General features: G+C 50.7%; 7 protein-coding genes across 7 annotated transcripts; 5 read left to right on the top strand and 2 right to left on the bottom strand.

The window, feature by feature from the left end:
• Window positions 1–1,814: 1,814 nt before the first annotated feature.
• G6M90_00g004900 (uncharacterized protein) lies at window positions 1,815–4,794 on the top strand (the record flags this gene model as incomplete). Its single annotated transcript, XM_014686650.1, has 4 exons — window positions 1,815–1,933; window positions 2,040–2,157; window positions 2,256–2,403; window positions 2,465–4,794. The coding sequence occupies 4 exons, from the start codon at window positions 1,815–1,817 to the stop codon at window positions 4,792–4,794; spliced, it is 2,715 nt and encodes a 904-aa protein (XP_014542136.1).
• Window positions 4,795–5,344: 550 nt separating this feature from the next.
• On the bottom strand, window positions 5,345–6,034 carry G6M90_00g004890 (uncharacterized protein; the record flags this gene model as incomplete). Its single annotated transcript, XM_066129581.1, has 3 exons — window positions 5,345–5,637; window positions 5,692–5,830; window positions 5,897–6,034. 3 exons carry the CDS (start codon window positions 6,032–6,034, stop codon window positions 5,345–5,347), a joined length of 570 nt encoding a protein of 189 aa, XP_065985655.1.
• Window positions 6,035–6,858: 824 nt separating this feature from the next.
• CDC43 (Geranylgeranyl transferase type-1 subunit beta) lies at window positions 6,859–8,249 on the top strand (the record flags this gene model as incomplete). Its single annotated transcript, XM_066129580.1, has 4 exons — window positions 6,859–7,422; window positions 7,473–7,518; window positions 7,570–7,886; window positions 7,944–8,249. The coding sequence occupies 4 exons, from the start codon at window positions 6,859–6,861 to the stop codon at window positions 8,247–8,249; spliced, it is 1,233 nt and encodes a 410-aa protein (XP_065985919.1).
• Window positions 8,250–8,438: 189 nt separating this feature from the next.
• COX23 (Cytochrome c oxidase-assembly factor COX23) lies at window positions 8,439–8,868 on the top strand (the record flags this gene model as incomplete). Its single annotated transcript, XM_014686647.1, has 4 exons — window positions 8,439–8,509; window positions 8,563–8,670; window positions 8,720–8,747; window positions 8,827–8,868. The coding sequence occupies 4 exons, from the start codon at window positions 8,439–8,441 to the stop codon at window positions 8,866–8,868; spliced, it is 249 nt and encodes an 82-aa protein (XP_014542133.1).
• A 513-nt stretch (window positions 8,869–9,381) lies between these two features.
• Window positions 9,382–12,903, top strand: G6M90_00g004860 (uncharacterized protein; the record flags this gene model as incomplete). Its single annotated transcript, XM_014686646.2, has 8 exons — window positions 9,382–9,516; window positions 9,592–9,876; window positions 9,928–10,008; window positions 10,061–10,503; window positions 10,556–11,679; window positions 11,745–11,863; window positions 11,912–12,655; window positions 12,712–12,903. The coding sequence occupies 8 exons, from the start codon at window positions 9,382–9,384 to the stop codon at window positions 12,901–12,903; spliced, it is 3,123 nt and encodes a 1,040-aa protein (XP_014542132.2).
• A 687-nt stretch (window positions 12,904–13,590) lies between these two features.
• G6M90_00g004850 (uncharacterized protein) lies at window positions 13,591–15,224 on the bottom strand (the record flags this gene model as incomplete). The annotated part of the gene is made up of 4 exons (XM_066129579.1): window positions 13,591–13,763; window positions 14,086–14,205; window positions 14,265–14,380; window positions 15,163–15,224. 4 exons carry the CDS (start codon window positions 15,222–15,224, stop codon window positions 13,591–13,593), a joined length of 471 nt encoding a protein of 156 aa, XP_065985691.1.
• A 564-nt stretch (window positions 15,225–15,788) lies between these two features.
• G6M90_00g004840 (uncharacterized protein) lies at window positions 15,789–16,064 on the top strand (the record flags this gene model as incomplete). Its single annotated transcript, XM_014686645.1, has 1 exon — window positions 15,789–16,064. One exon carries the CDS (start codon window positions 15,789–15,791, stop codon window positions 16,062–16,064), a length of 276 nt encoding a protein of 91 aa, XP_014542131.1.
• Between the last annotated feature and the right edge of the window lie 502 nt (window positions 16,065–16,566).

The following is a 16,566-nucleotide window of genomic DNA, read 5'->3' as shown; positions in this document are numbered from 1 at the left end:
TTTCGTATGGCCAAAGCGCCTCCGACTCCCCATAATGGCTATGGCTTATACCGGTTTTCTTGGTATAGTGTATTATAGTAATGACTGCGGCACGGCGCGTACGGCACTGACAGGACGGGCATTTTTTGGGTAGGGCTACTACGCTTCTGAAGTACGATACTGTATTGCAGCCGGGGCGGCTCATGGGTTTGGTTTTTGCATGGAGGGGAGTTTGATACCTGTTTGGTTTGGGAAGCAAGGGAAGCACAAACAAAGCGAGCTCTCGTGTATGATAGGCGCATGGTGGACAAGCATAAAATGGATTAACCAGTATATGGATTGGATGTTGGGCGCGGTATGGTTGCTTGGCTCTTGTGGTCATTGGGTTACCCTGTACCTGATTGCCTCAACGTCGTGTATAAATTAATAGCCTGTGCACTTTGCAAAGCACATTCTTATTTGGCACAAAAAAGCCGATAGGCATAGTGACAATTTAGCACATACCTTTTGATATACCCATACACGCATTGACGGACTAGCTGCGCTCCTGATGTTGTTGGGTTTCTTGCCCCACCCCAAGGGGAAGCTTTAGGGTGACGACGAACTGTCGTCTACGTCATGATGCTTTGGAACCGGCAAAAACTTTTTATTGTTGAAACTCGTCCTAGCTCGAGACATGACCATGGGGCCGGGCTGCTTGCACGTTTTGATGAATCAAGCACGCCGTAGTCGCAGCGGTAATACATATTGCAATTGTAAATGTGCAGTTGATCAGGCCATTGTAGGTTGAGCACGCGCGCATGACGACCAGATGTCAGTCGACCTCTGTTCGTTTATGCTTTGTAGATGGAGGGTGGTGATGTGCCGAGATTATTCCCGCTCATTTCTGACTGCTGGGTACGTGGGACGTGATTCTGTGAATACTCGGGCTCAAAGTTAAGGAGGGGGACATGGAGAGACATGGATGGATGCAGTGTCTCTATTGGAGCTTTGCCAATGCCCACCACAGTCAGCCAGTCCGCCTCTGGTTCTTCGTACTCCCAATTCCCATTTCCACGTCCATCACTACGCATTTTCTCCGGTATCCATCATCTCATCCGTCCCTTCGCGCCTAAAGACTATTCACGGCAAGCCTTGGCACCAACAACTGTCAAGTGGATCAATCGTTGATCCCGCCTTCTTTACGTCGTGGCCAAATTGCGCTGTTTGGACTCTGCAACAGAGCAGCGTCTGGCATCTGGCTTTTAACGTCTGGCAGCGACTTTCGACAGAATCGACGAGCACGAGACGGACTAACATTGAAACATTCGACCTTGCACCTTGATTTACAAAATACAGACCGGCTCTCTCGAGTCTCCAGCCTACCCACCTCGGCCCACTCCGCCTGCAGCCGCAGCCTCGCGCGTCCAAAGCCTCATCCCAACTCTGGATGCCTCATCCATCCCAAGCTTGGCGATTCTCCTCATCTGGAGTGATCCGACGAGCCAACTAGTTGGTACGCAGGCAGGCAGGTTCTGTCTTCTGCTTCCCCAGGTGACCGAAGCCTTGGGGGCCATTCTACGATCTCCACCTCCGTTCCGAACAAGGCACCCCGGACGTCGCACACCGACTGCCCAACGCCCTTTCACAACCACCGATACAATACTGGCGCTGGCTCCTGTCCTCCTTTCTTTTCCTGTACATTTTTCTCTTCTCGGCTTTCCAAGCGGCGGAACACATCAGCTGAATCCCAGCCCTGGTGCTCTTGTCGCGCAGGGTTGACGCGTAATCAAGGCATGCAATCAGCCAAGGGGAAGGCTGACGTGCAGGGGCGCAAGGCCAAGGTACGGACCATCATGTTTGGCACAATTGCAAGCCCGCTTTACCAACAATCGAATGCCCTTCAAGGTAATCGCGAGAAGCTAACCTTCTTTCCCTCTGCTCAGTTGGCCAATTCATACCAGCAGTTGTTGGAGTAAGTAGCTATCAGCCTTTCCGAGTTTGCCCCTTTTGTGAAGGAGATTGTCATCATCACCATCTCACATGCTGTTGACCGGTGCTAACAAACATGTTTTGTCCAGCGAATTCTCCAGCAGCGAGCTGAAATCCGTTGGAAATTATACCCTCGGCCGATTAATAGGAAAGGGATCATTCGGAAAAGTTTATCTTGCGACACATAAGCTCACCAATGGGTCGAAGGTATGACCTGTGGTACACTGTCCTGTGCCGCATGCCACGGCGACTAGCATTCACGTGTTAGTTTGGCTGAAACTGACTGTCTCTGCTTGATATGACAGGTTGTTTTAAAATCCGCGCACAAGGACGATGCCAACCTTGCTCGCGAAATTCACCACCACCGACAATTTGTTCACCCGCACATTGCGCGGCTATACGAGGTCATTGTGACGGAAAACTTGGTGTGGCTCGTGCTCGAATATTGCTCTGGTATGTAATTCGTCGGCGGTAGGCGGAAATTGGTCTACATATCACGGCTGACTTGGCTAAGGTGACGAATTGTACAACCATCTCCTCCAACATGGACCACTCCCCGTGGCCAAAGTACAAAAGATATTTTGCCAGCTTGTCGGGGCTGTATCGTACGTCCACTTGCAGTCATGTGTCCATCGCGATTTGAAACTCGAAAATATCCTGCTCGATAGAAACGAAAACGTTAAACTCGTCGACTTTGGCTTCACGCGAGAGTACGAAGGTCGCACCAATTATCTGCAAACTTTCTGCGGTACAATATGCTACGCAGCACCCGAGATGCTCAAGGGGGAGAAATATGCCGGCGAAAAGGTAGATGTTTGGAGTTTGGGAATTATATTATACGCGCTGCTCTGCGGGGAATTGCCCTTCGACGACGACGACGACAACATTACACGAACAAGAATATTGTCCGAGGAACCAAAGTACCCCGACCACCTTACTTCGGATGCTATTTCCTTACTCAAGCTCCTCCTTTCAAAACGACCCCTTCCTCGACCGGCATTTCCTGATATACTAGCACACCCCTTCCTTGTAGAATATGCTCCTGCACAACAAGCAATTCTCGACGTCAAGGCACACTCCCCGTTTTCCACGGCTTTAGAAAAGGACTGCCTGGAGCGTATGCGAAGTGCCGGGGTCGACATTGATGCGGTAATCGAAAGTGTCTTGGCGCAAAAATGCGATGCATTGGCCGGCTGGTGGACGTTACTATTGGAGAAGGAGGAACGGAAGATGTTGAGGAGGGATCGAAAACGACAAGAAAAGGAGCTAGAGAGGAGCCTGCGAAGGCTATCTGCCGCCTCGAGCCGACTTGACCGCATGACGCCGATTTTGCAGGATGTGGACGAGGATGCAGGCCTGACAAGCCAGTTTATTAGACTCGGTGAACATGGCTCCAGAAGAGGAAGGCCAGAACGAAGGAGCACAAATTACCATGGCGATTTTACAGTGACAGACTTGCCATTGCTTCCAGAGTCTGGCCGACCTCACAATGACATTCCGCCGACACCAGTTGACAAGGACTCAATTCGGTCTGCATCCACTTCACGGCACCGTCGACCCATCCCACCACCGAAGGAAGGCGTGATTCGCAGCGCCAGGTCCCGTGGATCTACATTGCATTTGGTAACAACTTCGGATACGCTTGGCATCAGAAGCAATGGCAGTGCCGCGCAAAATACTCAACAAAATGGGCAGCAAAAGACGAAGAAGAAGCCCAGTCAAGCTATTATTGCCCACTGGAAGAACCTGTCACATTGGTTTATTGAAAATGCGACGAAGCGGAGAAAGGGCCACGAAAGGCGAACGAGTCGAAGCACGCCTAACTTACATCTGAAGGATAGCTCTGGTAACAGCGGTGGCAAAGATGTCAGCCCAAGACCTCAGACAAGCAAGTACCCGACTACAAGTTCTGTTGATAGCGGCCACCCAACAGCATCATTGCCAAAAGGTGTCGTGGCAAATGGCTTGACCAAAGGAGGACCGGTTAATGGCCAAGCCAATGTTCCCACCAGAACTCCCTCAGGCTCATCTTTCCCCCCTTCGGCTCACATACAACCTCTCCGGCCACGAGTAGCGAATTCTTCATCCTACAAGCGCCAGTCGTTGTCTCCCGCCCCTGTTACTCCTCGATCTGCTATGCGTCGATCTTCTGCCGGCTTGCGAGGAAGAAAGTCCACCTCGTCATCTGTGTCTTCCATTCGATCTATGCATCACCACCGTCACTCGCATTCCAAGGCTTCATCAACTAGCTCAGCCGGCTCCGTCTCGACGTCGAAAACTCCTCTTGGACGCGGACAGTCTCCTCATCATTCCGTCAAGGTGCTGCCGGCTACGCCGACGGCCAACTCGTTTCCCTCCAACATTCGTCTTGTTCGAGGGTCTCCAGCTCCGCCTCCGTTGCGTATTTACGATGAAGGAATGCCGAGCGGCAACCAACAACCGCCTCCTGGTTCACCAAATCCCTTTTCTTCCGGGGTGCTATTTGCCAAGCGAAAGAGAAACATCTTCAAGGGGCCGTCGTTGAACTTTGGCAGCGGTGGCCATCACATCAGCCGTAACGCAAACTCAGGATCTCATTCGCGCAGTGGAAGCGGTTCCGCGCTGGGTCGGCGATCGGGAGAAATCACCATTCAGGAAGAAGATGAGGAGCCCGTCGTCGAGGAGGACGAAGAAGAGGAGGATGAGTTTGAAGAAGTCGAGTCTTTCCAGCCTATTGTCGGGAGACCAGGCGAGATTATCGAAGAGCAGATTCTCGAAGACGAGCCGTTGCAGTTGGCCGATGCCGAGAGCCCATCAGCCGAAAATGCACCCGCAACGGCAAAAGTAGACGCAGCCAAGTCGTAACTTGAAGCGCTTGGCTTGGGCTTGGTGGCTGTCAGAAGTGGACGGCCATCGTTATTTTTCCTGACTTTTACGACCCAACTATATATATTCCTTGGGAAGCATTTGCGCTGCTTCTCAGATATATTTCATGCCTGTATTTCGTTTTTGTTAGGTTGCATTTGGGATGGAGAATTGTGCATGTAGCTTGGAGGAATATACCCATGTACGGCTATGGATACCATGAATGTATTTTACATGATGAAAATTGTCTCATCGACTATTATTTAATTTGTCCACTTGATTGGGGGAACTCTATCGTGTGAAGTTGTTGTCTGGCACCTGCATACCTGTCCGTCACCGGCACAATCCACAATTCTCAACGGGATACAGCAACTTTCTACATGCCGTGCAGGTGACGTCACAGGCTACAAAATGTGTACATGATAACGTGTCGTAAATTGGGTATAATCCTACGCCGGCCCTGGGCATTAATATCCAACACCACCCACCCCCTCTGGCCGTAGCCAGGAAATATCAAACAGGATTCCTCCGCCCCCCGAATCATAGACCGTCATTCCTCGTGCGTGCGTCTCTTGGCCGCAGCACCCGTTCTCATCCTCTCCACCACGCCGGCCTTTTCCTCCCTCAGCGTAACCCATACCCAAAACCAGGCAATCATCTCAATGAACACAAATGTGAAGAAGACGCGGTTCTTGAGACCGTCACCGCCCCACGAGGCGGCCGAGTATGAAGCGTTGTAACCGCCGCGGGTGCGGTGCGTTGCGCCGCCGTAGAGAGGGGATGACGGGCCGAACGTGTAGGTGTAGAAGGTGAGTGTCATGGAGAGGAAGGCTCGCATGGGGGCTGGGAATCCGTTAGCAACTCCTTGGTGTGAGTACGGTTGGCGGGAAAGAGTACCTTGTGTTCCCCAGTAGTACAGGGAGCCTAGCTCCTCGGGCATACCCAGCGAGAGGAGGTCGCTGAAGCCAAAGAAGGCGAGGACGACGGCTAGAAAGCTGAGGGTGTGGGATTGTGCGTCGAAGCCGCGCGCAAAGGGCTATTGTTGTTAGCCGTGTTTTGTTGGTTTTGGGGATGGAGAGATTGGGTAGCCGTGGTTGCTTACGATTCCCATGCTTTGGCCGAGGACTTGGACGAGGATTTGGTCGTTGATAGTGCTGGGATTTGTGAGGAAGAAGAAGCCCAGGGTGATGTGGAAGAGCGATATGGACGTGATGAGGGTTTGGGATGTTATGAGAGCCATGGCGGTGGGTGTGATGGGTTGTTGATTGTTGGTTTTGGACGGTAGCCGAATGGTGAGTTTGCTAGTTGCTTGGCAAGATGGAAGAGTATTTGGTCAGTGCTGCGATGGGGGCCGGCTGTAGAGACGGGGCGTTTGCAAAGGCGAGTCGCAGTGTAAATGGTTAATAACTATAGAATAGTCGAAACGGTCGTCTGAAGCGACATGGGACGAGGACACGTTTTTGAATGTTTCAGAATCGCAGAACGGGAAACAGAGGCTGGAAGAACCAACGATGCGTAGCCTACGGAGTAGAAGAAAAGTAAAGTCTGGTCCTGGTAAGCTTGGGAAGCTGGTCGCTTTGTCGAATGATGGACTTCGGGCGCAGAGTCACACGGCCTTCAGATGCAGCTGGCTTTGCGACCAGCGTCACTGGGGTCCGGTGGTTGAGGATGCGACACGTATTTTGGTCGACGTGTAGAGTCTGGACAGGGGTAGTCGGTAGAGAGGGACTGGAATGTAGGGGCGTGGCTTGGACGTGGTACAAGAAACGGTGTGGCGTTGAGCTTGTTGGATGTTTTTACAAAGAAAAAAAAGGTGGACTCGGTGGAGGAAGGCATACATACGGAGTACCTACCAGACGGTAGCTGCAGGTGACGTTGGAGCTTGAGCTTTGCCGGAAGCCTGGTGGGGGTGGGGAAGGGGTCCTGAGCCCTTCATCAGCCCTCGTTCAAGCACCATCATCTTCAACGTCCGCGATGCTGCATGCAGAGGGATTGACATGATGTTCATATCTGCTAGGCAACAAGACTACTCAAAGTAGACAATTGCACCTGGCGCCCAGCACCATGGCGTCTCTCGACAAGCCACGGCATGTCAAGTACTGGCAACGCTGCTTCACCAGCTATCTCCCTTCGGCATACACAACCAACGACTCCACCCGCCTTACATTCGCATTCTTCATTGTCTCGGCCCTCGATTTGCTTTCTGTGCCATTCACCTCGAAGGAGCGCTCATCCATTCGTTCCTGGGTGCTGAGCCTGCAGCATCCCGACGGCGGTTTCTGCGGCAGCCCAACCCATGTCATGTCAGGGCAAGATGCGACAAAGGGGTCAGCAAACCTGGCTACAACTTTCTTCGCCCTACTCTTGTTAGGCGTTGCCGCCGGAACAGACGACGAGGCAAGAGCGGCTTTTACAGGCGTACAGCGGCGCAAACTTCTCCGGTGGGTGACGAAATTGCAGAGACCGGACGGGAGTTTTGGCCAGGTATTGTGGGAGGGAGAGGCTGTGGGAGGGAGAGATACCCGTCATAGCTACCTGGCGAGTGCAATTAGGTGGATGCTCCGTGGGGAAGGGGATGAGGAGGATATTGACGTTGAGAGGATGGTTGATCACATACGACATACGCAGGTAGGTTTTTACATGACATTCGACATGAATTGGGAGCTAATTGCGAGGAGACGTACGATGGTGGCGCGGCAGAGTTATCGCAACACGAGTCTCACGGTATGTAAGATGACACCCTTTTCGATTATAAATAAATGCTAATAGGAGAAGCCGGCTATGCCTACTGCGCGATCGCAGCATTATACATGCTCGATCGCCCCGCATCATCAACAGCGCCACATAAAAGCGAAGCCGTCGGCAAAGGGGTACCAGATCGCGATGCGTTGATTCACTTTCTTGTTCACAGACAGTTCAACTACCTCGTTGAGCAAGAGCAAGATGAGTCTGACGAGGGAGATGCGAATTACGTGCAGGCCAAACTTGGCGATCTGAGCTTGTCACATCACTGCGCCCACGTGGGATATAATGGGCGGTGGAATAAAAAGGCGGATACTTGCTATTGTTGGTGGGTTGCCGGGACCCTTGCGGTAAGTAGATGGTGGTTGGTATCACGAGTGGTAATGAGCTTTGCTGATGGTGAGTAGATGGTGGACAGTTTTCACGCCGTCAACATCCCCCCTTCTAGGCAGTACCTTTTGGATGTCACACAACATCGAATAGGCGGCTTTTCGAAACATGCCGGCGGGCCGCCTGATTTGTATCATTCGTATCTGGGATTAGCGGCGCTGGCGCTGATGGGTGACACTGACTTGAAGGAGTTTGATGTCGGGCTGTGTTGCAGCAAGGAGACGGTGCGGAAGATTGAGTTGGCAAGGGCTGGCTTATTCGGGAACAGGAAGGGTGACTTTGACGGCGATGGATTTTGGGAGAGTATTAAAAAGGCGGATTAATTTCGTATTCGAAGACGTGGTAAATTGACCTCGTGGCACACTGGTCACTTACGTGATTTGGTACTGTGGATGTTTATTGTACTCCGTACTGTGCGAATGATACCGGGCTCCGCCGTTGCCGATATTTTGCCGTGGAATGACTTCATGCCAATGCAGAGTCTGGAAATCATCCCAACCACACCACCCGACATGTCAGACTCAGCACCCCCGGCGTCCGAAAAGGACCCGTGGAACATCAAGAGCAAAGAGAAATTCGAGACGTATGCCGCATATGCCGATACAACATAACGCCGCATTGACTGACGAAATACAGGAAATCCAAGTCCGAGTTCTACGATCCGTGCCAAGAGGCAGCGCAGCGAAGTTATAAATGTTTATATCGGAACGGGGGGGATAAATCTATGTGCGGAGAGTATTTTCAGTATGTCCTGTCCCATGAAATTAGGGTCGACGCGTGCTGACAGTTGTAGGGCGTATCGGGACTGCAAGGCTGCCTGGGTACGTATGGCCCATGTTCAAGATTGCGGGTGTGCCGCAGACGAGACTATATGATGGACTAATTGTTGATGATTGGTAGACCGAGAGGCGAAAGAAGGAACGCGGGGGCATCTTTGGATGATCTGGGTTTGGATGACATCAAGATGTGACTACAGGAGATTGACCCATCCTTAATATTTGATGTGAGGAGTGCCGAGCTCGCCAATGGCGGCTGCATACAGCCACAGGGAGTTAGTTGGCATTCTTTCCAGCCATGATGGAATAGTGTCAATGTACGGAGCAATCATGTATATTATTGTGTGATTAGGAAGGGGGTTGGTGAAGAACGATGCTGGGGGCTTTCTGGAAGGGCGTTGTGTGGCTGCGTAAAAGGGTGCGACAGACTTGTATACCAATTCCCCTACCTATTATGGAAGAACATTCATAAACAAAATCATGTGTCTCAGGTTCTTCAAATGCCACGGCGCAAACAGCATCTGACAAGAGTGCCGCATGTACGCACAGTGCATGTACTGTACTAAGAACTCCTGTAGCCCCTCCAAAAGCTGCCCCGCCAAATTTTATGTGAACAACCAGCCTTTGAATCCTCAACTATCGCCCTCGTGCCCGAAAAGCACACGGCTTCCCATATGCAATGAGTCGTCAACGCCCCCGTTTGAGAAACGGGGTCGATATCCAGCTTCAATCTGCTTTTCAGGATGGCAACTGGTCTGTGGCTATGAGACTGGCCTCTCAACGAGCGCGCACTTTCAACGACCAGTACTTTGATGTGAGAGATCCAGGAGAATACAGTGGCCGCAAGCGATAGCTTTCCTTGAAGCCTTAGAACTAACTTGGATTGAAGATTGTAAAAGTATGCGCCGAGAGCCAGTTGGACGACCCTAACGCCAAGTTTGCCGCCGTTGCAGCTGTGGACAAGTTTGTCAGGGATGGGACGGTGGTAAAGGATGTGGATGGCATTGACTTGTTGGAGTGGGCGACATTAGACCTGATTCCAGAAGATGCATTTCCAGAGACGATTGGGCCATTGAGGGTAAGGGCTGTCAAAGCGGCGCCCAAGGATAAAATTGCGGCCACGAGGTGTTTGCAGTCGTGTCTGTTGCATTGGGACTTGGTTAGCGCTCAGCAAGTATGTCATGCCCACGAAGATTCCAGTCACGGTGTGAAGCTAACGGCTTAGATTGCGGCCATTATCGATAGATCATTTTCCCAAGAGAGGGACTTTATGTTTTGGAACATTGTTATCACTCACATGCTAGCTGTAGGTTGACGGGATCACAGGCGTTTTATACAATTGCTGACTGTGACCACAGACGAGCAGTCAATCTCCCCCGGAGAAAAAAAAGTTGTATGGAATGCTCGCACAAAGGCAAATACAGCGTGCGGCTCAACTCGCTGAACAGGCGCATGCATCTGAGTCAAAAGAAGCGCCCGCGCGAGGCATTAAAACCGAGGAGGAGATTCTACTGTTGTACGATATTGTTGAAACGCACGGAACGGCGGACGATGTGAAAACGCTCATTGAAAGCCCTTTATTTTCTCCCATTGCCCAATTTCGACTTGGAAGAAAGGAGCTTTTCCAGCGAACGGCAGCAAATTACCGCAAGCAACAAGATTGGGAGGCACTGTGCAATCTTTGCGAATCATGCTTGTCACACACAGACGAGAATGGGGAGTTGTCGCTATTGGCCTGTGACTGGCTGGTGTGGAAGAACTTTATTGAAGGCGCATCTTATCTTAAGAGCTGCAACACAGAGTAAGTCTGTTCCTGCTGCCACCCGTTGATTGAGGAGGCTGACGTTGAGAAGAATCGTGGAACGGTTAAAAAGCTTGTTGCTTAGGCTGGCGCGGTCCAGTGGTCTGAAACCTATTTACAAGCGAAATATACTTTTGGCTCGTGTTTCCAGCGCTTTCAAGCTACAAACGCATGACGATGACGACATGAAAGATGATCAACCCTTTTCGCTACGATTGAGGGAGTTGCTCAACTATATCCAGGATCAGAAGTCAAGCGCTGCGTGCTTTGACGATGTTAAGGAGTTCTTGGAGCAGCTGGACATCTCGGGCCTGAAGCACGTTGCGTACACTTACGTCGCTCAGTTGATACAATCTGTTGACGACCCCATAAAGCGCGCCAGGGTTAGTCTGCTCTCTCTGAAGACACAGTACTTGCTTTCAACTTGTCCAATTGGACGAGTGCCAATCGCCGGGGAGAAACCCAGTTCAAAATGCTTGGTTTGCAATGCCAAGTTTGAGTCAGAGTCGTGTCCGACCTGCTTGACAAAGATATCCGAGGAGGCGTTAGCCGCATATAAGTCCGCAAGTAAAGACTTTGGCGAGAATCCTGTCATCCAGAACGAAATTTTGCCTGAACTCTCCGTTGCCGTTGCATTTTGTAATGTCAAATTGACTTTTCGTAGTCGACCTGGGTACATTCCCTCATCCCCACCTGTTTCTCAGCATCTCTTGCGGGCGCTGTTCATTCTCGAGCACCAAGCTTTTCTCACGCCCAAACACAGCCAGATTTCTCTTCTACTGGTGCAGCTACACCTTCTCCTGGGGTCGGCGCACAGGTCCCGCGAAGCCTGGCATGGTCTGGCGGTAAAGAGAACCATTGTGGACTCGCTTGCGCCCATATTTTATGATCGCTTATCGACTGTATCGCCAATTATTTTAGACTCATCCGATAGCTGGGGCTGGGAGCTTGTTGAGACCCTGAGGTCTCATTATGTCAATTCGCTGAAGCTAAAGATGCCAAGGCGGCTAATTGATGCGTTCGAAGAAGCTAGCTATGGGAGCATCATTGACATGCCCAAATACATTGAGAACCTGAGATCTGGTTGTACGAGGGCTATGAGTCTGGTTGAGGAGGTTCGAGCAGATAGACTGCTTGGCGAGCCCTGTGGCGAGTTTTTGAACGATGCTCGGTTTTGTAAGTTTTTGTGTTGGATTTCGCCCCGGGCTGTGCTAATTTTTTTTCTCTTTTGACACACTCAGACGAAGTCCCTGATGACCTGGTACTGAGAAATGTTGTTGACCACGGATCATTTCCGTCGTGGGACTGTTACTCATCGCGACCGGTTTACGAGCGACTCCGTCTTGGCCCCGGCCCTTCTGTGAGTATACACCGATTTTCTCATGTCGGCCAGTTGCTAATGATGTAGAATACTCGATGTCACCTGGCACTCCTCGCCGAAGCCTTTCAGGATATCCTGTCATACCGGCCTCCAACAGTCTACAAGGCTACCGCAGCGGTAATGGGCATCGACAATACCTTTGTCATTGAAATGATGTGCCGAATTGGCAATTCCATGTCGAAATTTGTGCACAAGGCGTCGGGCAATTGCACCTCAAGCGAGATGCTTTACTACGAGGCTGTCAATGTGCTGGCCACATTGATTCCGCTGTGCGTAGGCATCGACAAGTCAGCACCGCTTTCAGACATCTTCAGCCAAATCACCGAGGCTGTCAAGGCGGCGATAACAACGCAGCTCGACGAGCTGCCCAAGCTTGACGGCACTGTCGCACAGACTGTATCAGCGCTGCGGTCGTTCCACGAGGTAACAATGCTTCGCGACACCGCCATGGCTGCCAAGTTGACTGCGCAATGGATTTTGTCGTTTAACGAGCGAGAAAAGGAACGCGATCGATCAGGGAGCAGCAATTTGCCGAAAGAAGTAGTATCGCAAGTCAAGGGACTGCAAGCTGCTGCAGAGGCAGGCTTGAAGGATGGCAAGTCGCTGATTGCTCAATTGAAGCAGGAGGTGGGCACCGGAAGCGAATTTGTTGGAAAATTACGGCCTTGGGTATTCGAAGACGGCGCCGGGGAATTGAATGACTTGGTGGAGGACGGCACTTTGAAGGAAGTAGTTGAGAGCTGGAGACAAAATCTTGCCGGTTGGGGCCAGGTAAAATGGACATGAATTAAAAATTACGTTTTAGAGTTTGGGTATATCGTTTGTAGCAGCAACCAAGTGTCTCGATTTACCACGAACTTCCGACCGGCCAGGTACGAGTTACGAGATGTACGCATCCGGGCTGGAAGAAGCTGCTTGCGATGGCCCAGGGCAAGCCCCCAACATCGCATGAGGGTGGCGATGACGACTTCCAAACACTGGCGATTAAATGTGTCGTCGCGGACTTGGGCATTCTGTAATACTTGACTCTGTATGTCTTGCCGGATGATGGTAAACTGGTACGGAAGCCGTGATTTTTCCTGCGGTTGCCGCATGGATCCAAGGGCCGTGTTGGTTTCTTTCCAGCCTCGCGACGGTTGATGCATTGTCTCCCTTGGTAGACTGAGTGAGCTCGGTGGTAATGAGTACTTTTTTCCAAATCGTACTGCGAAAAGTAGATATGCCAAGTACAACCAAGGCTTTATAGGAAATGAAGAGTGATAAGTGGGAGGGTTACTCGCATGGCTTCATCGATCTCGCCTCTTTGACGGGCCAGACTGTGGAAAATGGCCTCAAGAGAGCCGGGCGACACCTCAGCGACGACAAGCCAAGGACTTGAACGGGAACTGTCGTGTTCGAATCCTGAATTGCTGGCGTCTATTAAATGCGTCGACTGATGAACGTCCCCTTGCCATGTGTGATTTTGAGACTGTAGACAAGTCTGATCTGCGGTCCGCGGATAGATTCTCGAGGGAGTATGTCGGTGAGATCTACTGGCACTTATTGCCACTTACCGTTTGTGACTAATACTCTTTTTCATCACTGCGTGATGAATCAAATGAAGGAGATACGTATGCATGGCATGAAATTAAGAAATCTGCGTATTGAGCGCCCTCTACCATCTTGTTCTGTTCTAAGAAGGCCCCTCATCATAGATAGTGTCTCATTCATCTTCGAAATTCATGCTCAAGAAAAGAAAATGGAGGTTGTCTAGAGAAAATGGCTTCAAAAGCACTCATCAAAGCCAGCAAGGTTACCTCGCTCTTGGCAATGGCAGTCAATCCAATGGGTCTGCCGTTGCATGCGATGTACCCAAGAGGTAGTGAACACAGCGGATGCCCTAGAAAGCATCCGTCAGCTAGAACCGGCCAACAACTAGGAGAAATAACGGCTTGACTGACCAGTTGCAGCGGAGTACTCCGTACTGGCTGAACCAGCTATCTGACGGGCCACTGATGACATTGATGTCATACTTCTCCAAAGTATCCGGGAAGATCTGTTCCATAGATCTCTGCCAGATATCTGATGATTTATCAAACGCGATGGAGCGATCGATGGGAGTTTGGTTTGGATACTTTGTCCATGGATCAGCGTTGCGAGTCGTCTTGCAGAGGCATAGGGTTGAACATGTGAGCATGGGCAGCGGGCCGCGTTTGACGTACCAGGAGGGAGAGCAAGCTCGGCGTGAGCTGTATTACAGGTCTCCAAGTCTTTTGCAGAGCGTATCACCGAAATTTGGGTGCCCTCGAGGTATTTGTTGAGGTCGGACTGGAAATCTGCCACTGTTGATGTTTCAGCGCTTCACTCATGGGCTGTGCGATCTTGTAATCCTACGACATACCCATCACTTCGACGAAAAGGTTGCCTTTGGCAAAGTTGAAATCCGAAGTAGGCCTAAGACTCGCGTCGGGGTGGTAAGCGCCCGCCAGTTTTCGAATCCGCTCATGTAGCAGATTTCTGCCAGCAAGTCAGCGTTGTACCATCGATAGAGATTGTTTGGATTCAACACGCGCTCACAATTTGATCAATTGCCTCTGGCACCAGATTCTGGAATGACTCGTCGTATCTAAACGTATCCGGGTCCAAGGTACCAACTCGGATCTCCCTCCAGCCCTCAAGACCCTTCAAGGCGGGCGTCTATCCTCCTTTATGACGGACACTCGGCTGATGACGTTTGTTACACGGAAAAGGCCCAACCGATCGTGAAGCCTAATAAAGGGACCTTACTAATACGGGACTTATTAATTACACAGCCGGGACACGTGCCCGGGCAAGAGCCCTAGGCCTAGGCGTTCCTTTTATATATATAGCGGTTATTATTCCCTTTTTCCCTCTTAGTAATTCAAGACCTAAGAGACCCTTCGAGATTAATATTGAATTGAGCCCTTTTGCTCCAAGCCCTTGTCACAACGTTGCCCGAGGGCTGCCAGCAGAACGGCGGTATCCTGGACAGTCTTGCAAACTGGGCCAGCAATATCAAAATCACCGCTGACTGGGATGATTCCTTGGTTAGGTATAGTTACAAGGGTAAGCAAGTAGTGTGCGTGTTTGAAAAGGCGAGGCAGACAAACTTGAAATACATCATTTCCTGTATTTGGTTAACATGCCAGCTTGATGTTGCAAGGAGGCGACGAACCGAAAGAGTGGTGTTGCCCAAAATGATGGCTTCGGATTGAATCAGCTAGAGACGGTGAGCAAGACGCCAGATGCTGGGTGTGACGGACCATTACATACCCTACGTGTCGACAATGGCGGCATTTTCTGCAGCAAAAGAGTCGACGAGGGCAAGGTTTCCGCCCATGTTAGTCATTCCCATGCCGAGCTCGGTACCTATATTGTCCTAGAGATTGTATATACTCCTGCTCTGTGCGTCTGTGACCAGTTTGCCAGTCCAGCGGCAAGCCATCGATTGGGGCTGTCATCCTGACTTGTAAACCAATAACAATGCAGCCGAGCCAACAATGCCTTTGACCAAGGTGTAAAGATGGATAGCCATGGGTACCCGTGGGTATCCTGGCCAGTCATGTCTGATAGTGAAGACGATGACTGGGGCTAATAGTTATAACCGCTTTACTAATAGGCACTACATGTACCTTGGGTGGTGAGAGTTTTGACTGAACAGCCGAATAGTGGAGCGTGGCACGAGTCTGGTATAAATCATAATCGATGATCTCATCAACATCAGGTTGCAGTGGGCGTCCAATGACGGCAAGGTGACGTTAAGTAACGCTCCTGACCCTGAGAATATATAGCCGCTCCCTCTTCGCAAATGGTTTCAATCCACATAAAAAGTAAAATCTCCATCACATCACTTGATAATTTTTTCTCTTCTACCCCGAGAACACATCCTTGGTCAAGAATCAAGATGCCCAAGATGGACTCTTCGACGACGCCACAACCCACCAAGGGCGGCGTGCCGACGCAAAACTCGCAACATACGACCAAGGACACCGAGGACAGTCGTGTTCCGCTGTCTGCGGAGCCGGGGGTCTACAAGGACGATGGTGTTCGGCAGGTTCCCCTCTCTGCGGAACCGGGAGTGTATAAGCACGATGACCGCAACAGCCCCAAGGAGGGTACGGCGGGGGACAAGGGCGTGAGGATAGAGAATGAAGGCAAGGGGATTACGCCCAAAGTATAATGGTGTGAAGGGAGTGTTGTTGATGTACGTCCTTGAATCTCACGAAGCAAGATGCGGGTGTGCTCGACTTTCTTTGGGGCAGTTGCTACAACTCGGGGCTGGTGTTGTATTATAACAAGGTTGTCAACTCAACTTGTATGTGGGGATCAGACTCTAAATATTATCATGAAGCAAAGCTGCGCGAAACGTCGTACTGGTAAGCACCCGCGTGCCGAGGCTATTCTGGCTCTTACATGCGCGGCTGGTCGAGAATCCATTCATGTGCATGTATATGATGAAATGGGCTCACCAACACTTTTTGAAACGAGATGATTGATGTCCAGGCTTGTCGTCATGGGAAATTTTACCAAAGCCTTTTGTTGACCAAGACTTGTTCCTCAGACAGGTGGATGGTTAGCCCAACTCCTCACCAAAGAAAGATAATCCGGGAACATGGTTAGAAATACAAACAGATGAAAAAAGTAAAATGAAAAATAAGCACCTACACGTGCCTTTTGCCTTT

The sequence above is a fragment of the Metarhizium brunneum genome, chromosome 1, assembly GCF_013426205.1.
Source record: "Metarhizium brunneum chromosome 1, complete sequence".
NCBI lineage: Eukaryota > Fungi > Ascomycota > Sordariomycetes > Hypocreales > Clavicipitaceae > Metarhizium > Metarhizium brunneum.
This window is presented reverse-complemented; position numbering and strand designations above follow the sequence as displayed.